The 21,584-nt window shown below is 41.7% G+C and overlaps 1 protein-coding gene across 1 annotated transcript in view; it reads left to right on the top strand.

Moving 5' to 3' along the window:
* Positions 1-21,584, top strand: part of DCN (decorin) — a 66,858-nt gene that overhangs the window by 18,304 nt on the left and 26,970 nt on the right. Inside the window, exons 4-5 of the mRNA XM_066591510.1 lie at positions 1,068-1,281; positions 4,777-4,890. Of these exons, the coding sequence (XP_066447607.1) occupies positions 1,068-1,281; positions 4,777-4,890 (328 nt within the window). The remainder of the gene's footprint in view (positions 1-1,067; positions 1,282-4,776; positions 4,891-21,584) is intronic.

Raw genomic sequence — 21,584 nt, 5'->3', positions numbered from 1 at the left:
TTAAAAGCTATGGATACCTTTTGGGGGCAATTTTGTTACTTAAATGCATGTATTACTGACAGACATGTTTGCAAAAGAACTTATGTAAAAAATAAATGGCACCATTTGACATCTGCAGCTTTTCCATATCAGTGTACATAGTCACTGCAGTCTAAGTCTCAATAGAAGATCTGTCAGTGAGGCAGAACTGCCAGCTTAGGGTATTTCTACACAGACCAATAGTCGCCCAACTAAGTGATTATGGGCAGCTGTCATCCCATGTAAACATGAGCCCAGCAGGGCAAGTGAGCAAGAATTGCTCACTTGTTGAAGCTGCTTGGCTTTTAACTTACCTGAAAACCGAGCAACTATTGGCCCTCTTAAACAGGCAGTCATGCATCTATGAACAACTGCCTGTTTACTCTTAAAGGGACTTTTCCGAGCTGTAGAATTTCTGTAAATCCAGCTCCCCATGCTCTAACATAGCAAATAGGCTTATACTCCCCTCTCCCCACTCCTACTATTTCCCTTGTCCAGTCTTTTAACCCTGTGTTTATCAAGAGTGCCACCCTGTTCACAGGACATCACAGGCACTGCAGCTAATAAAATCTCAGCGATCAAGCATTGAACTCTATTATTGGCTGCAGCGCCTGTGATGTCCGGTAAACGGGCTAGGGCAGCCTGTAAACGAGATGTAAGAGGGAAGACCCAGAGGAATAGTGTGGGACACAGTGAGAACAGGGAGAGGTGAGTATATACTTATATGTTATGTTAGAGCATGGCTGGAGCCTACAGAAAGATCTGGGTGCTTTGCGCTGTGCTCTCATTGAAGTGAATGTGAGCACAGGAACGGCGTAGCATGCTGTGCTCACTAAGCGCTCGGCTCTTTTCAAAAGATGGTCAAAACTGAGCTTCATGGTTTTCTCATCTTGGCCATGAAAAGCCAAGATGGAAATACCCCTTTAATCGAAAGAAAATGTGCTCTCTGCAAGGTTTTTTTTATATCTTTTAGTTTGTCAGCATGATCATGATAGAATTGGTTTGCCACATTTATTGTATAGTAACAGTATTATCAAATTTACTTGCAGGCATTAATATTGGTTAACAATAAAATTAAATCCATCAGTCCTGGAGCTTTTGCATCTCTCACAAAGCTGGAACGACTCTACTTATCAAAAAATAACTTAAAAGAACTCCCTACCAATATGCCAAAGTCACTACAAGAGCTGCGTGTCCATGAAAACCTGATAACCAAAGTGAAGAAGTCTGTATTTGATGGACTGAATAACATGATTGTTGTTGGTAAGTTATAAACTTGTTACAATATCAGTTGCTGTTCCTTAAGATGTTTTACAATTATTTTAAATATATATATATAAGTTGTTGCTTCTGCATCCCATCTTCCATTAAACATTTAGAAGAGCACTTGAGGTAGTCTTCCGTACACAAGGTCCGTCCACCATGAGAAAGAATATTGTAGCAAGCCTATACACCTAAAAAGTTCGCAGTGGTCTGACTAGTCACTCTGTTTAGTAAAGTCTTTGGGGCTTCTGGTCTTCTCCCTTGACCTCCTCATGGGGGGTTGGATTTGGCTGCAAGAAGCCCCCTGGCTACATCCACAGAACAACCGCCAAGCCTAAAACAGATGGGAAGACCAGGCGGGTGCCAGAGAACAAGTCAGTACTGACTAATCAGAGCAAACACCAAAGCCAAGGGTATGCAGGAGATAAAATCAGGCACAAAGAAGTGTCAAAACTCAGAGGAGAACTAAGCATAGCAGGCAGAAATCCAAAATCAGAGTCCAAAACGCGTTGGTTAAGGAAGACAATTAGAGTAAATCACATCAGAGCACAATGACTAGCAGCAACACTAAAAAGCACCAGAGGTCTGGAGCAGCAAAGTTATATAGCCAGGAAGATTAGTAAAGGGTATACAGCTGAGTAACTGTGAGTAATGAGCAGAATTAACCCCTACTCATCTGAAACCCTGGGTATGGTAGCACAGATGATGTAGCAGAGCTAAACAGGTACTGATGGAAGGAAATCTACAATCATACAAGCCGACCAGACTGGCAACTGCTAGTCAAAGTGCGTCTTGTGAAGGATATGCTTAAAGATTGATCTTCCAAAATAAGGGTGCTTTCAGATGTTGCTCAATAACACCACACTCTTAAAGGGGTTGTCCCGAGGCAGCAAGTGGGTCTATACACTTCTGTATGGCCATAATAATGCACTTTGTAATATACATTGTGCATTAATTATGAGCCATACAGAAGTTATAAAAAGTTTTTTACTTACCTGCTCCGTTGCTAGCGTCCTCGTCTCCATGGTGCCGACTAATTTTTGGCCTCCGATGGCCAAATTAGCCGCGCTTGCGCAGTCCGGGTCTTCAGCAGTCTTCTATGGAGCCGCTCGTGCCAGAGAGCGGCTCCGTGTAGCTCCGCCCCGTCACGTGCCGATTCCAGCCAATCAGGAGGCTGGAATCGGCAGTGGACCGCACAGAAGAGCTGCGGTCCACGGAGGAAGAGGTTCCCGGCGGCCATCTTCACAGGTAAGTATAGAAGTCACCGGAGCGCGGGGATTAAGGTAAGCGCTCCGGTAAGCTGTCTGTACGTCCCTGCATCGGGGTTGTCTCGCGCCGAACGGGGGGTGGGGGTTGAAAAAAAAAAAAACCCGTTTCGGCGCGGGACAACCCCTTTAACCATCGGAGTCGCAAAGAGTCTTCTGGTTTATTATTTTATTTTATAATTAACTCCTCACCTCAAACAATAATTTATTAAATAAGTTACTGTGATGCTAGAGTGACGTCACATGACCTATGACATCACTGATTCTTCTGGCCCCCAGTGACGTGCCATATAAAGCAGGGTTGCCACGCTGAATTTTTGGTTTTCCTGAACAACTTATCCAAAAATCACAGACAGCCGACAATTTTTATGAACAAATTGAAAAACCATACTAATAAAGATTATAAGCTCTACTTGTCTATAGGTCAGATACTGGTATGAACTTGTTACCAGTATTTACTATGAGCTGTAAAATAATGACAATTGCAGTCATAATAACCTACTGAAGTACCACCGGCCTCAAAAATATCACGGATGCATCCAATATTTTTCATGCTAACTGAAAAAAGTCCCGTATTTTTACATACTGTCCAGGTATTTCTGGATGGTTGGCAACCATTATATACAAGTCACATAGGCTAGTAATGGAGAGGCCCAGGTCTGTTTATGGAACATCCCTTATTAGTCCATTTCAGGTCCTCACATTGGCTGCAGAGATCACATGGGTAAATGACCATATTACTGCTGCAGCCAAGGTAAACAGAGATTGGCTCAAAGGATCAGCAGGGGAGCAACAGATGAGCAGAGAGGTATTAACTTTTTAATTTTTTATAATGTCATTCCCCCCCTTCACAGCCACCAATTATTTTTTATTTAGACAATCCCTCAAAGTCTAATACCTAGAGTTGAGCGAACATACTCTGCTGAGCTTGATGCTCGTTCGAGTATTAGTGTACTCGATGGTGCTAGAGAGAGAGAGAGAGAGAGAGAACCGAGAAAAAAAAAAAAGATTGAGTCTCCCATTGTAGTCAATGGGGTTCGTTACTCGAGTAGAGCTCTTAAATTTTACGAAAAGCTCGACTCGAATAACGCGGAACCGAGCATTTGGGTGCTCGCTCATCTCTACTAATACCTTTTTTTGCTAAAATTGTAGCACACATAGAGACTAAATCTCACTGTAGGTTTTCACGACCTATGAAAATGGGGAGAACACCAACCACTAGTGGGCTTCCTCTCTAGCATTTGAAATCACTACCATTATTTTACATAGATCTTTGTGTATAAAGGTACTTTTACACAGTCTGATTGTTGGGTGCAAAAGTGCCTAACAGCCATTGCAATGACTACCTCTCCTGTGCTTTTACACAGGAGCAATAGTCTCTCAGATAATGGAGAAGGAGCAGCCAGAGATCTCTTCCCGCTGCCTCCCTCCATTAAGAGTAAACAGGAGTTGTTCATAGATTGCCGCTCAATAGTTGTTTCAGGGAGCTGAAATGAAATGACTAGTGTACACGGTCCAACAGTCGCCCATAATCGTTCATTTGAGCAATTATTTGGGTGACTATCGGCCCATGTAAAAGTACCTTATGTTTTATTTTTGACTCAACACAGGCTTACAGTTGTTTAATATTACAACAAATATTTTAGTATATGTAGCTAGCACTAGTGTATTAGTATGTTTACAACACAGATATGTTGCCAGCAAGAAGGATCAGGAAGCAAACATTAACAGATCACCATATAAGCATTCTCAACTATCACAGCATAAGGAACTAAAGAACTTATTTTTCTGTTTAATGACTACTTTTAATGACTCAATTGTTAATTTTTACCTATATGACCATAAGCATTAAAGCACGGCCCTTGTTGCCTCTTTAATTAAAGTGAACTATCACTTTGATCTACTAAACTTAGAGGATAATAATCTAATTTGTCTACCTTTATTGTTATAAAATGTTACATTAATTGTCAGTATCTATTGAATGCTCATATTACACCTGTGAGAGTTGCTCTTCAGAACAATGTGGGTCACGTGGGAGGTTGTAAAGAGATCAACAGAAGTAAAGAGTTGTATTAATTGTCAAGTTTTTCAATTTAGCCTTATGTGTTTTGCACTTAATATTTAGGAATGTAATAAACCTACAAATGTTAGAAATACTAGAATAAATATATTTTAGAATGTTACACTGTATAGTGCCTTTTAAGATTTATGCCTTATGTTAATTTTGCAGAGCTGGGCACAAATCCCATTGAAAGTTCTGGGCTTGAGAAAGGAGCTTTCCAGGGAATGAAGAAGCTGTCCTACCTCCGAATTGCAGACACTAATATTACAAGTGTTCCTAAAGGTAAGACATGCTTTATGACTTGTTTTTTATCGTGTCTCAAACCAGGTTATTTAGGAGGTTGTACAGGATTGGAAAAAAAACAGTCGCACAGTTGTCCATGAGTTGTGTCTGGTATTACAGCGCAGCTCTATTAAATGGGTTGTGTCAATTTATAAAGTTTACCTCTGTCCACAGGATAGGCAAAAACTTTATGATCAGTGGGGGTCTAACCGTCAGGACCAACAACCTAATCCAAGAATGGGGGTCTGATCGATCCCCGAGTGAATGGGATTGCACAGGCACACCCGCACTACTGCTCCAGTACCTTCAATGACAGCACTGAAGATAGCCAAAGTGCTTAAACTCTGTAATCCGATCATAATGTTATCCCCTATAAAGCTGATGGGGCTGATCTACAATGCCTCGTCATGACCTATGGAGAGTGTAGAGTGGCTTTTGCAAGAAACAGGCTTGTTTTTTTAATGTTGTGTAACCCCTTTAAAAACAGCACTTTGAGAAATGTCTATTTCTAAAATAAACATAGAAACATTTTCAACTGTTGTGCAGAATCTTCCAAGTTTTTGGAACAGTGAAAACAGTAACTATAATAAGCAATAGATGTTGTAATGATGCTTGCATCAAAAAATAACTATAGGTTCTTTCTTTTTAAATCCTTTTTTAAAGTTAAATATATAGTGATCCACTTGATTATAATACTTTCAATTTAAAATGGCCTGGGCCATAAAAACGTTTCATCACTTACAATGTAATAGGCACTGCTGATCTGAGTACACATTTCACTGCTAAAGACCTGTAATTGGCTACAGTAAAAAGCCAAAAACTGATTTACTGTCTAGCAGTGCCTCTCTGAATTACAGCATTGTTCCATGTACAGTACTGGTATCTACTTCTGCCACATGTAGTGCACTTGTATCTACCTGTACTGCATGTATTACACTGTTCTTTACCTTTACTACATGCATTGTGCTAGTCTCTACTTGTGTTACAGTACATGCATTGTACTGCTATCTACCTATGCCAGAGCAAGTTGCTTCTTTGGACTTTATGTGAGGGGGTCTCCATTTTATTTTTACTCTACCTGTGAGTACTGTACAGACACTCCTGTCTTCAACATACTGTAGAATGTGGGTCACTACTTTCAAGCAGCTTCTTTTTATATATACGAACTTATTTATGTATTACTGATCTTCTAGATTTTTTTCTCAGTATTTCTTTTCTTTTTCTCTTTTTTTTTAAGTCTTTCCAATAGTTGTCACAGGATACATTTGTTTTGCTACTTGAGGAAGTACTATGTAAAAACAAAAGCTTAGAAGGATTAGTTAATGTAGTCATGTTTGGATTTACTCCTAACAGTTTGGATTGCTGATTTGTTTATTTGGTTTACTGTATGTAAAAAGGCTGTTTCCATAAACATAGGTGGAAACAATGTAACCAGACAATGAAATCACACATCATTTTTTAAAGGCATCTAACTTTTCAGAATAGGATTCATGTGTGTACATGAGGACTGTTTCTGGTGATTATATGACTTGTATCCTGCACCTATCATCAGTTTTCTCCTATGCAGGCTGTAGCTCTGATTTTCAGTTCTCTGTGAGTTGGAAGGAGGAGTCTCCCGTTATGCTGTATTCCATACACTGCACACTGCTATACAACTTCTGCTTGGTAGCTATCTGTATCACACACAGGAAAAAGCATCATCGGGTGGGGAAGGGAGCAGTAGACAAGTACTGTAGAGTAGAGGTATGAGTAAATAACAGTAAACGATTCACTATTAAGTCTAAAGGGCCATTTACACTGGACGAATGTCGGGCAAACGATGCCCGACACTTGTCCCTGTGTGTACTCGATCCTGTGCTGTTACATAGGAGCAAGTATTGCTGGCTCACTCACAGAGCGGCCAGCAGGGGGCCAGGGCGGCTGGAGGAGATTTCTCTCCCCGCTCTCCTCCGCCCCTCTCCATTAACTTTAACAGTGGCTGTTCAGTACTGAACAGCTGCTGTTCACACTGAGCGATCATCATTCAGGATTTTATACAGCTTAAAGTCCTGAACGCTGATCGTTCAGTGTAAACAGCAGCCAGCAACTGAATGGCCACTGTTAAAGTGAATAGAGAGGGGCGGGACAGAGCAAGGAGCGAAATCTCCTCCAGCCCCCCTGCTGAGCGAGCCAGCAATACTCACTCCTGTGTAACAGAACAGGAGAGAGTACACACAGGGACAAGTGTCGGGCATCGTTTGCTCGACTTTTGTCCAGTGTAAATGGGCCTTAACAAGATGTCAGTATGAATCTCTGCTTCTCTCCTCCTCTTCCCCCTCTCCTCTCTATACACTTCAATGAGTAGGATGACTCATCCCTCTCCTTTACTTTATGTTCTTCTGTCTTGCTGTCTCTCATAACAGAAATAATAACCCTTGACAACGGGCAATGGACAGCAAACTAAAAGGAAGGGAGACACCTAGTGGCCAGCACCTTAGAGTGATTTTCAGCACAAAAACATCATTTTAGGTAAATTTAAAAAATTACACTTTTGCTAGCTATCACAGTGGCTACTATATAGGCAAAAGTTAAAGATTATTTTCTAACTAATTATCACAGATCCATCAGTAGATCTTGTTCATATTTATGGAACAACTCAACTTGATAGAAAAATGCATCATTTTTGATCATTCAATTTCAAATAGTTTTGATCAGTTTAAGGAAAAATGCAAAAAACTGAATGTGTCTTACAAAAATTTCTATATTACAGCCTTCTCTTTGTTGCTCCGTTTGTCCGACATACAATAGCAGTGAGCCCTGAGATCAAAGGTCCTCATCTTAGCTTTAAAGAGAATCTGTCAGTCTGTTTAAGCTGCCCTCTCTGAGGGCAGTACAAAGTAGTGGCAGACCCACCAATTTTAGTGGTCAGTCACTTATGGGTGAATATGTGTATCATGTAAAACTAACAGATTATTCCTTTCCAGCGCTGTAAAACAAGAGTCTGATCTGATGTATTCAAGAGATCCCACACACCCGCCACTGATTGACAGTATTATCCCCATTACTGTGCAAAAGCTTTTAGCTGTGGGTGGACGGGTGGAGCCTGCAAGTCATGAATACATCAGACTCCTGCCACACAGTAATGGCAGCCAAGGAATTAGCCAGAAGTGCTAGACCACTGAAATCAGCATTTCTGTCACTACTTTACTGTATTCTCAAAGAGGGCAGCATACGTGGGCTGACAGGTTCTTTTTAGGTATACCCTTTTCCCTTATGACACATATATATATATTTTTTTATTTTTTTGTGTGGTAGGGATAGGAGAATATAAAGTTGACAAAAACTGAGAACGGGGAGTAACTCTACATCTGTTACATTGTTTGCATTGTTATAGTTGCTCTGTATGTGATGCTTGTGACTACTAGAGATCTGTCTGCCTAGCACACATTAGTACAAATCTAAATACAGGGTGGGCTATGGAAAAGTAGCCCATTTCCGATCCCTTCACCACACTCTTTGGAGGAGGCCGTAGCCTTTCACTTTACCTCAGCATTATAACAAATGAAAGCTGCACTGTGATTGGTGCTATGAGCAACAAACAAATTTTCTTTTAGACAGCTTTCATAAATCTGTGCCCCAGTTTTCTTCCTACAACAGTGAATATTTATTGTTGAAGACCAGGTGCAAAGGGGATCAATTAAGGAAAGGAAAGAGTCCTTTGCTGACAAGTCCCCACGTACAAAACCAACTGCTAAACTTAGGATTTAGAACATGGTTCAGAAATGGTGCCAAATCGGGTCTATAGGAAACATAAAGAAACCAAGGACTCTGTCAATCAGGACATCCAAAGTCATCCATGACATCCACCAGCAGACTGCAAATAGCCCTCAAAAATCAACTCAAAGACTGTCGCAGCAACTTGGTCTTTCATGAACAACGTGTCCACGAGTGCTGAAATCTCTCAACTTGAAATCATACCAAATAAAATCTGCAGGAACTGAAAGAACTCGACAAAGTTAAATGCACAAATTATTGTCTATGGTTGCTGACTCTGATTCCTTGAGGACTCTTGGACCCATTGCTGTTCTTTATAATGGATGAAGCATGGTTTCTTTTATCAGGTCATGTGAATTCACAGAATATGAGGTACTGGTCTACTGAAAGGCTCCACCACTTCCTAACCAGAAAATCGGAATTTTGTGTGCAGTGTCAGGAATATGAATAGTGGGCCTAATTTTCTTTAAATCAACTGTGAATACTATGGTTTATCTGGATATGTTTAAACAGGTTTACACCAGAAGAAAGAATGTACTGATTTTTCCGCAATGGGGAAAAATGCCAAACCTCCTGGCATGGGCTCATGAACTGTTTACGAAGGAGCGAACTGTGAGCAAGGGGTTATGGTCACCACGTTCCCTGGACTTGTCCACATGCAACTTTTATCTGTGGGGAAATTTAAAGCACAAAGTGTATGCCAACAATCTGCATACCCTGGATGAACTCAAGGAAAACATCAATAACACTTTCTGCAGCATCACCGTTGAAGAGCTGCAGGCAGCATCAGCTAACGTGTTGCGGCATGCTATTAGGTTCATAAAAGTGAATGGGGACCACTTCTAACATCTGTTGTAACATGTAGGTAAATTAGTAAAGCTTTGGGAAAAACAATCCACTTGCTCCTTCTTCCTATCGAAGCATTGTTGGAGATGGGCTATTCCATGGCCCTCCCTGTACTAAGCATCTCCTCTGCAGCAAACAGATTACAGGTTTAGGGATTATTCAGACATCTGGCTGTTTATAAGTGTGCAGCTCACAGGGCTGCTATGACAGTCTGAAAGAGACCAAGCCCATTTTTAATCTCCGAGAAAGAAGATCAATTTTAGGCAAGTAAGTCTTTGCCCGAAGTTGTCTTGGAAAATAGTTCAAAACATATAAAAGCTGGCTATATAGAGTTTTCTGAACAACTTGTCATTAATAGTTAGTAGTCAAAGTTTGCTCTGAACAACAATGCCATTGATCTTCGCTTTGATCTGTGGCTTGGTCTGGGCTTCTATTTATGGGATGCACATCTGTTGTTTGGTATCTTTGACTTTCCAACAACTGCACTAGCTAACAAATGAGAATATCCAACATGGCAAATCAAGCCTTTTACAGATATCTATTGTTGATCAGTGTGTTACACTAATTTGTGTCATGAGAGTTTTGGTATCTTCTGAGGATTGTTAATTTAACTACTTTTTACATATAATCCTGAAGTAATGCAACACAGATAGAAACATAAAATACAAAATTCAACAAATACCTTTAACCCTTTCCAATCCACTGTCTGATGTCTGAAGACATTCTGATTGGAGGCTGTACAGCTCCAATGTTGGAAGACGTCTGGCAGGGTATTCTTACTGTATATTACTGGCCGCTCTGTTGCCGGGGGCCTCTCCAGCATGTCCCATACCACAGTACTGGCTCTAGCCAGCAGATAGCGCCATTGTATAATGGCAGAAAGAGAAAGCCCCCTAGAAAACCCTGAATCCAAAATTGGATTGCAAAGGGTTAAAATAACAGTTTTCTTTTCTTATAGTAACATACAGCAAATAGAATTTTTCTGGTTAGCCAGTGCAGCTATCACCTCTATAATACTTCAGTCTTCTTTTATATGCAAGTATTCAATATCATATCTATTCTTACAATGAAAGTTGTAAATCTTTTTCCCAATTACCGGTCCCCTACTCCATTAGTCTAATTTTCTCTGCATTCTCTACTGTCTGAAAGGAGAGAAGAGAGATGCTGTTATGTGCTGCCAACTCTTCTTTACATACACAGAATGCTGATACCTCAAAGGGAACCTGTTATCTGTCTAAAGTACCATAAAACAACTTATTTTGCTGTTGGGGCAGGTGACAAGTAGCCGGGTGATGTATTTTTCATACTAATCTGCTTCCTGGGTCCCGCGGTGCCTATCTGTAAAGTCAGCGCACCGGACGAAAATCCTACTCTTTTCAGAGTCCTGGGCATGCGCTCTTCCATAGACTTGTATAGGAGAGCTTGTGCATGGGACTCTGAAAAGAGTAAGATTTTCGACCATCGAGCAGACTTTACACCGCGGGAAGCATATTTGGTACTTCAGCCGCACTTCAGCCGCACTTCAGTAGCGGTGAGCGATTCCAGCGACCTGATTGGTTGTTGGGGACACACCCCCCTTTGGAGATGTGCACGAGTGCTACTTCACGAAACCAGCGGGGGGGTTAGGGTTTAGGGTTAGGTTTAGGGTTTAGGTTTAGGGTTAGGTTTAGGGTTAGGGTTTAGGGTTAGGTTTAGGGTTAGGGTTAGGTTTAGGGTTAGGGTTTAGAGTTAGGGTTTAGGCTTTAGGCTTAGTTGCTGACCCTCCTACGGCCCTGCTGCTGCTTATTTAACAGGCCGGCCACTCGTGCACATCTCCAAAGTGGAGGGGGGGGGGTGTCCCCAACAACCAATCAGGTCGCTGGAATCGCTCACCGCTACTGAACTGCGGTTGAAATCCCAAATATGCCCGTGGGAATGAGGAAGCGGGTGAGTATGAAAAATACATCACTCGGCTCCTTGTCACCTGCCCTAACAGCAACATAAGTAACTTTATGGTGCTTTAGGCAAGTAGTCGTAATTGTTCATGTCTCACAAATCAGATAACAGTATATTATGGGATTGGGATATTTTGCAATTCTCTAACAAACAAAGATTCTCCAAAGATGAATCTCATCTTCAGTTAGTATACAGTGGTAATTTCTATATAACGAAATACTAGTGCAACAGAGGAGGAACTACTCTCAAGCGGCTGTCTATTCTGGATCACAAAGGGGTCCAAAAAGTCATCATGATATACATAAAAGCTTAGCTTCAGCCATTATGATTATTGGTTGTACTAGCAACCAATGCTGTCTGATCAGCTAGTAGAAGATATAAAACCTAAGTTGCCCCAAAGCAAGAGTTTAATAGCTGAGCTTATCTCATGTATCAGTTCAAATTTCACTGGGGCAAGAATAGTCCAAAAATATACAAGACCTATTCATTGATTGGACTTATAGTCAAGCAGAAGTTGTATAGCATTGTGCACTGATTGAACTTATAGTCCAATCAGTGAATAGGTCTTGTATATTTTTGGACTATTCTTATAGTCCAATCAGTGAATAGGTCATGTATCAGCTCAGGTGTATAACACCATTGCAGTGATATTGATTTGCTCCATACAATGATTATATATAAGATATTATATGATCATATATAAGTGTCATTTTTGGCTAAGTGTCTGGGCAGTTATACCATGGCATAGTTAACATCTATCCATCTTTCTCCCTCTTATACAGGTATGCTCCAGCTTTCCCTGTGCACTGCATTAACTCTATCCATGCTGAATCTTCATTTTCACTGCTGCAAAGTTTAACTTTATGGTATATTCATACATCTACTTGTTGTTTCCTTTTGACCTGATGCTATCTGTAAATCCTTGTCTAACTGTTTGATCCCCATTAGATTTATAATACATACAGACCTGGATGTCTGTTTGTTTTTCTTCGGGTGGTTTTACATCTGCATTGAAACCTCGGAGGTTCCATTGCAAATCCAGCACAAAATACTGGAAGAAATATAGCTGCATGCAGCGCTTTTTCTTCTGGCAAAAAGCTGGGCAGCTGGCAGAAACCGAACGGACCCCATTATAGTCAATGGGGTCATTCATTGCTGTTCGGTTCCATCATTGGATGGAACCATTTGGCCAGGGAATTCCCCTTTCCTGCTCCCCGAACGAAACAGGATACTGGAACCCCTGACGCAGATGTGAAGCCACCCTTCCTGTGCTTAGAGTTGTTACGTTAAGAGTTAATTGCTTAATTAAAGTAATTAGCTTAGATCTAAGCACACAGAGTGTCCCTTTTGTTGGTGACCTGGCACAAGCCATTTGTTGGCTAAGTGTCCTGGCAGTTATACCATGGCAGTTAGACAGGGCAGGAGACAGGTATGCTACTTACACTTTTTTACTAAATTGTATTTCCACAACTTTACTGTTACTATAGCTACTGTTTTCCTGTTAGCTCTCTGCCTCACAACTAACAACCAATGTCCACCTTTTGTGCATTCAATCCACATCAGCCCCTCTCTCCTTGCCTCGCCCTAGCACAGTTCACAGGCAAACATCACTTTCCTAAACCGCCTCAAACCATCTAACTCCACTGTTAAACATAAAAGTTGCTTGTGCAAATCTCTCAATCATCTGTCCTCCTACTACTAGCTGTGGGGGGGACATCTCTCGTAACCTCTGCCCACCTTCTGCTTCCCCTAGCTTTAACTTCTTATCAATATTCACTGTACACTCTCTTCTGTCTCCTTTAAATGTGAACTCTGAAACTGTCAGTCAGCTTGCAATAAATGCCCCAACATTCATGATGACTTCATTAAAAATTCTCTCAAGCTCCTAGCTCTCACAGAGACATGGATTCAAGGGTCTGACACTGCTTATCTTATCTTATGATAGGCTACACTTCTCCCATACCCCCAGATCTGAGAACAAATGTGTTGGATGAGTAGGCATTCTTCCAACTCTCATCCTGGGTGACTTTAACATCCCTATAGATAACCCAATATCCCCGTCTGCCTCTCAGCTCCTATTACTAGCTTCCTCCCCAGGCCTCTCACAGTTTACAGCTTCCACCACACACAAAGATGGCAATACACTTGATTTAGTTTTCCTCTGTCTTTGTTCTGTTTCTGACTTTGCAAACTCCTTTTTCCCTCTCTCTGATCACAACTTCCTCTCCTTTACTGTCAAGTATTCTTATCTCTCTAAGGACACTCCTACTTACCACCTAACGCAGAAATCTGCAGGCTGTTTATACTGAGTCATTTTCAAACCCCCTTCAGTCATCACTGTCTCTGATCTCTTCCTTCTCTTGTTCTGACCGAGCTGCTGAGCATTACAATAAAACTCGTAAAACTGTACTAGATAAGGCAGTGCCCCCATGCTCCCACTCTTCTGATGCAGACCATAGCAACCCTGGCTGATGCCTCAAACATGTTTCCTTCATTAGTGTTCTAGATGTGTCAAAATGTGATTGTTCCCAGCAAGAGAAACCACGAAATCCTGTGGATATGATACCTTTTACACCTTCTGAAGATGTGTCAAACGCATGTGGAGAAAATCACAAATGTCTGCAGATTTCCACCACAACAAATTCATGCTCAGAACATGGAACTTTGCCCTTCAGCAAGCGAAACGTGATACTTTTCACTCCCTCCTCAGCCCTGAAATACAGCCCCCTATGACAGATATCAGTGCTGAAAATCTGGTGGCTTATTTCAAAGAAAAAATTGACAACTTTCGGCAGAACATAACTCCTCAGGTCCTCAATTAGCTTTGCTCCCCTTCTGTCCTGTAACCCCTCTAATTCATGCTCAGCACTTGAACCAACAATAGAAGAAGTCTCCAGGCTACTCTCTTCTTCTCGCCCTAATACTTGCAATAGTGACCCTATTTCCTCTCACCTCCTTAAGTGCATCTCCACAGCTGTCCTCGGTCGCCTTACAACAATATTCAACTTTCTTCTGGTTTCTTTCCCTCCTCCTTTAAACATGCTCTCATATCCCCATTACTAAAGAAACTGTCTCTTGACTTGACATGTGCTGCCACCTACCAAACCGTCTCTAATCTGCCCTTCATCTCTAATTCCTGGAACACCTGGCCTACTCTCGTCCAATTAGCTATCACTCAGATGACTCACTGATACCTTACAGTCTGTTTTTTGTTCTCCAATTTGCCCTTATTAAAGCCATCTTCTGACAGCCAAATCAAATGGCGACCCCTGTCTACTATCCTCTTGGATCTCTCTGCGGTGTTCGATATCGTAAAACCCGAAATTCTCCTCAATAAGCTCTACTCTTTGGTCTTATGTATACTGTGCTTTCATGGTTTTCATCTTATCTTTTTGCCCACCTTTTCAGTGTATCATTTGCCAGCTCTAATTCTTTTCCTCTTCCCTTTGCTGTTGCAGTTCCTCAGGAAAAAATAGATACTCACCTTGCCTCAGCTGCCGGGGCTCAGCCGCGTCTTCTCCAGCCAATCACAGGCAGCTCTCGCCGAATGAATGAGGGGCGAGAGCTGCCTGTGATTGGCTGAGCACCTCAGCCAATCACATGCAGCTCTTTCAACAGGCGGGGATTTTAAATCTTCACCTGCTGATAGATCAGCACCACAGTGCAGGGGACAACAAGGAGAAGACGCGGCTGAGCCCCGGCAGCTGAAGCAAGGTGAGTATCTATTTTTTTGTTTTTTACAAGACTTTTACAGGATTTTCAGGGAAGGGCTTATATTTAAAGCCCTTCCTTGAAAGCAATTGACCGGATGCCAGCAGCAGAATCCTCTACCGCAGCTGTCGTGTGCAATAGCTGCAGTAGAGAATTGAAGAATTTCTCTGCTGCATCTGTCACAGATGTGGCAGATGTAGCAGCAGGGAATTCTTTTTACTAGCGGGGATAAAGGAAACATCTGCCGCATGCGGTAGATGTGTTCTTTATCCCCGCGGGGGACACAGCAGTGGAGTAGGGTAAGTTTATTGATTTTTTTTTTTTTTTTTTACACCAACAATTTTGTTTTTCAGGTAAGGGCTTAAATGTAAAGCCCTTCCCTGAAAAACAATGCAGGGGTACTGGCAGACCATTGTTTTCAATGGAGTGGCCAGCAGCAGCCACGGCTCCATTGAAATCAATGCGTGCATCCCCTATGGTGCACGCATGTCCTATCTTTGCAGGCACACGCCTGTAAAGCATGGACATGTGCACACACCATAAGGAATGCATTGGGGCTAATAGACACGTGTCTTTGTGTGTGCGTATGCACACACAAAATACACGCTCGTCTGAAGCCACCCTCAGTCTGTGGTACCACCATACATACTTAGCACCACGCCTGCTGTCTTGGAGTCATATTCGATTCTGACCTTTGCTTTACTACCCATATTTAGCCTCTTGCTCGCTCATGCCACCTGTGCTTTGAAAAAATCTCCCAAATTCACCCTTTCCTCAATGCAGAAACAGCAAAAACTTTTACTGTTGTCTGTATCCACCCTCGGCTTGATTACTGCAACTTGCTATTGATTAGTCTTCCCATCACTAAACTCTCTCTTCTCTAATCTTTCTTGAATGCAGCAGCCAGGCTCATTTTTTTGTCAAGTCGCTATACCGATGCTTCCTCCCTGTGCCAGTCACTGCACTGATTGACTGTCAAATACAGTTTTAATCCATTACTCTCATCCATAAGGCCCTCCACAGTACTGTGCCACTCTATATCTCCTCCCTCATTTCTGTCTACTGCCCTACCCATGCTCTCTGCTCTGATAATGACCTTAGACTAAATTCCTCTGTAAAACGAATCTCCCACTCCCGCCACCAAGATTTTTCCCAAGCCGCACCAGTTCTCTGGAATGTACCACTTCAGACAATCAGGTTAATTCCCAATGCACACAGATTTAGGTGGGTCCTAAAAACACATCTTTTTAGGGAGACCTACCACATTCCCTTATCTGAAAATTTGTCCACCTACCCTGCCTCTACACCCCCTCTTGGAAACCTGAGCCCCTTCTTCCCACTCCATCCCCCACATACCACATCACACCTCATCTGCTCATTCACAAACATGGCTGGTGATACATACACACAGCTTTATGTATGTAATTATCCTATGTGTATACTTCCTTTTAGTCTGTAAGCTCTTGCAAGCAGGGCTCTCACCCCTGTTATTCAAGATGTGCAGTGGTTTATAACTGGTTGTTATGACCTATTGAATCTATGTTTCCCCAATTTGTAAAGTGTAGTGGAATATTATGGCACAATATAAATAAAGGTAATATATATATATATATATATATATATATATATATATATATATATATATATATATATATATATATATATAACAAATTGGGAAAAATATACACAAAATAGTTTATATATACATATGACATTTTAGAAGCTCTGTGCAGTTACTTCATAAGGGGGAATCTGTTTACTAAAGTGGATCAGCTTGATATGACTTCAAAATTCATAAATTCTTAATATTGGATATATAACCCATGTCTTAAATATAGATGAGAGAATAAGTATATGAGGATTGAAACTAAAGGAAGTAGAGCTGATTTTAATAATTTTCTAGTTTCTGGGTAATAACCCAGAGTTTGGAAACATTGAATCTCCTACCAAGCTAATTATTTAAATATTTGGATTTATAAATAGTTCTAGTGATGTTTGGTAAATGTGAATTATGCATTTCAGGTGCTCATAGGATTGCAAATGTGCATACTGTTACTGTATGAGATCTCCATATTTCCATCAAGCCATGATTGAGACCTGGAAGATATGAGACTTAAAAGAAGACTGGATGTAAAAAAAAAGGAAGTCATCAGAGGGAACATATTTGTCTGTAGAAATATAATTCTTCAGTATATCAAAATATCTTTAACTCTTTCTAATCCACTGTCTGACGTCTAAAGACATTCTGATTGAAGGCCGTACAGCTCCAATGTCAGAAGACGTCCAGCAGGGTATTATTACGGTAGATTACTGGCCGCTCTGTTGTTAGGGGCCTCTCCAGCATGTCCAATACCACAGTACTGGCTCTAGCCAGCAGCTGGCGCCATTGTATAATGGCAGAAAGAGAAAGCCCCCTAGGAAACCCTGAATCCAAAATTGGATTGCAAAGGGTTAATTAATTGCATAGAATCAGACAGAACTATTCAGGGTTGGTTCATCTATTTAAGCAGATAAAGAAGACCATGTAAGGTGGTACAGATTTGTACAAAGTGATACTTGGAAAGGCCAGATCCCATGGGTAGATGGAGAAGGGGAATTTGTGAGTTTAACCCCTTAATGACATGGCCTATTTTGGCGTTAAGGACCAAGCGATTTTTGGTATTTTTTCTTCACCATTTTTCAAAAGCCATAACTTTTTTATTTTTCCGTCGACGCGGCCGTATAAGGGCTTGTTTTTTGCGTGGCAAATTGTAGTTTTTATTGGTACCATTTTTGGGTACATAGACTACATTGTAAAACTTTTATTATTCTTTTTTATGATCATAGGGAGAGAAAACGCATCAATTCTGCCATAGTTTTTTTTTTAAGCGTTAATTATGCAGCATAAATGATCCAACACATTTTTTTGTGCGGGCCGGTACGGTTACAACGATACCAAAATTCAAATTTTTTTTTTAGGTTTTTCCACTTTTCCACAATAAAAACCCTTTTTTTGGAAATTATTATTTTTTTCTAAACTCACTGCATTCAAAGTCCTATAACTTTTTTTGTTTTTCCATGTACAGAGCTCTGTGAGGGCTTATTTTTTGCAAGACGAGCTGTAGTTTTTATTGGTACCATATTGGGGTACATACTTTTTTAAATCACTTTTATTGCGTTTTATGGGGGGCAAAATGCTAAAAATTTGCATTTTGCCTCAGTTTTTTAGCATTTTTTTTACGCTTTTTGCAGTGCAGGATAAAAAACATGTTCATTGTATTGTACGTGTCGTTACAGATGTGTCGATACCAAATATGTGGGTTTTTTAATTTTTTAAATTTTTTAATGCTAATATGAGAAAAAACATAAAAAAAGGCTTTTTTAACATTTTTTTTACATTTTTATTTTTTGAACTTTATTTTTCTCTTTTTTTTTACAACATTGGTGTCCCTCTGAGGGACTTTTACTGTAGCACTTCAGATCGCTGCGATAAGGCATGGCAGGGTTTCTTCCCTGCCATGCCTTATCGCTTACTATAGCGATCATAGGCTATGGCAGTACAGGATTCCGGTATCCGGCGTCCTGTTGCCATAGCAACCAGCCGGGCTCTTGCAATAACAATGCGAGAGCCGGCTGGAGACACAGTGGGAGCGCGCTCCCTTTGTGAACCCTTTCCCTGCCGCGATCTACTTAGATTGCGGCAGGGAAGGGGTTAACATCGGGGGGGGGGGTGCATCTCCGATGCCCCCCGCTGTTGAGGCGGGATGCCAGCTATGAGTGACAGCCGGCTCCCGCTGTGGGATAGCGCGAGATCTGCTATGATGTCGCGCTATCCCCATGACGTAAGGGTACGTCATTTTGTGGGAAGTACCCGCCTCCCATGACATACCCTTATGGCGGGAAGGGTAGATTCATAGATACAATTTCAATATTTTTGGGCCTCATGTGTATTCAAAAATCCTGCCTGGAACAAGTGGAAGGAATGTGTGGATAAAATATGGAATCCAATATATTTTAGAAATAAGGAATTCTGCCAAGTCAAGACAAACTTACTCACCTTCCATCTATAGGTGGTTAAAATACAGAGTGGGCCACAGAAAAGTAGTCTGCCTTTGACAATACTGCAACAGGAAGTGGATTGCTTTTTCCAGAGCTTTATTGAATTACTGACATGTTACAACAGATGGTGGAAGGGGGCTCCGCTGACTTCCATGCACTTCTGGGCATGTTGCAACACGTTGACTGACACTGCATTTCAGAGGCATTGCTAGGGTTTTAAAAGTTCAGGGACATAAGCCCCAAGGCAGATGTTGCAACACCCCCCCTCCCCCCCCAAAAAACCCATATATAGTTACTATATAACATTGCTGCCATTGTGCCAGAAGCAAATATTACCACTATACAGTAAATAAATATTATCTACATATTGCTACTAAATAAAACATATTATACAAACACCAATTTTACCCCTATACACAGCCCGATTAATACCATCATGGCATTACCAATACTACTCCATAGTGACTGACTTCCTTCCCACGAACGGATTTACGCCGCGTAAATTCGCGGCAAAAATCCGCTGCATTGCCCCCTGCTATTAGGTTCTATTGAACCTAATAGCACAATGCTCACGGTGCGGAATTCCACCGCGGAATTTCGCACCGTGAAATCTCCCGTCCTCACCCGCAGCATGTTCTATTTGCCGCGGGTGTACGCGCTGACGGCTTCCATTGCAGTCAATGGAAGCCGTCCGTTCACGCTATCTCCCGCTGCAACCAGCGGAAGATAGCGTGAAAAAACGCTTCCCCGCCTACCGCCGCGCGTCATATGACGCGGCCGGCGCGTCACGTGACATGGCCGGCCGCGTCATGTGACGCGGTGGGCGTGTCACATGACGCGACGGCGGTGGGCGGGGAAGCGTCTTCACGCTATCTTCCGCTGGTAAGTATGGGGTCTCTGGGGGGCGCCGTGACGGGCTTCACTGCGGAATATTACGTGGCGGAGCCCGTCACGCTCGTGTGAAGCCGGCCTAATATTACCATACTGCTACTGAATAAAAAACCCTATAGAAAGACATATATTACCACCATACAGTAACTATACAGTGGTAGATACTGGTACTACCACACAAGGGGTCACAACTTTGCTAGACAAGATACAAGGGGCTATTATCTCCCCCAAAGAGTGTGGAGCGGGGATCAAAGGTGGGCTGCTTTTCTGTGGCCCATCTTATATTTGTAACAAAGGGATTTTGTTGATTTTATCCTTGTAGATCTATCCTAAATATTGCGATTTTAGCTGTCTAAGGTTTTTTCTTCATACAAAGATTAATAAGGGGGATTAATTATATACAAATTGTGATACTCTTCCCCTATGACATTCATATTAATAGTCACACAATGGCAACCCCTTTAACAGCTCAATGAATAGTATTATATATGCGTTCATGTAACTTTTTGGATAATATATGTACATTGTGTCAAGATCAGCAGATGTGGACCTGCTGTACCACATACTGGCTTAGCTTTGGCCAAATCCATAGACAGCACACGAGGAACTATTTTACTGCACTAATTGGGATATGAGCTTTATTTCAGAGCCTGCAAGCCATTATACTGGAAGTGGTCCCACTTATGTGGCAGATGACACTGCAATAGACCAGAGTGCGGTACCTGAGCGTATGAACAGAAATGTAGTCAGAGCAATCCAGGTTGGGACAGGTAGCGTAACTTCAGAATAAAGAACAGTCCAGGGATTAGGGCACAGAGAGTATGTTCAGCATGGTAAAAACAGGCCAGGAGTCGGGGCATGCAACAGTCAGGTGGATGACAAGCTGAAATCAGGAGTGGAGGAGGCAGAGAAGAAAGGAAGAGCCAGAGTCAGAAACCAGAACAAATGAATAGCACATGCAGATTTTGATGTGGAATTCACAGAGTAATTCACTCATTTCTTTGTATTGAATGAATTCAATAGAGGCAGTCTGTGGCATTTCCGCACCAAATAGAGCCAGCTGCAGATTTCAAAATCCACATAATTTCTATATTCTTCAGCAAAATTGTTCCGCTGTAAGTGAACAGGGGTTGTTAAGCCCATTCACTGCCACTGTTCTGTACATGGCTGCAGAATTTTCATGTGAAATCAGCAGCTGAAGATCTGTGCAACTTTGCTATGTGTGAACCCACCTTTAAGCAGGACTGAGAAGACAGAAAATTTAGGCACATTCCTTAAGTGGAAGGTGCCAGATGTGACCAGAAATGCTCCATGATCAGTAGGGAAAGAATTAGAAAAACCTCTCTACATAGCCCCTTAAAAGTACAAGCATGCCCGTCGGGCAGCAAAGAGCAAGAGCGCTGGTGATCTGGTGATCTGAGATCCTAGAAACCCATGCAAACATAGTGAGAACTTAAAAATCCTTGCAAATGTTGTCCGTGGTCAGACTTGAACCTATGACCACAGTACGGCAGGGTAAC

Source organism: Eleutherodactylus coqui, chromosome 2 (assembly GCF_035609145.1).
Source record: "Eleutherodactylus coqui strain aEleCoq1 chromosome 2, aEleCoq1.hap1, whole genome shotgun sequence".
Taxonomy (NCBI): Eukaryota; Metazoa; Chordata; class Amphibia; order Anura; family Eleutherodactylidae; genus Eleutherodactylus; species Eleutherodactylus coqui.
This window is presented reverse-complemented; position numbering and strand designations above follow the sequence as displayed.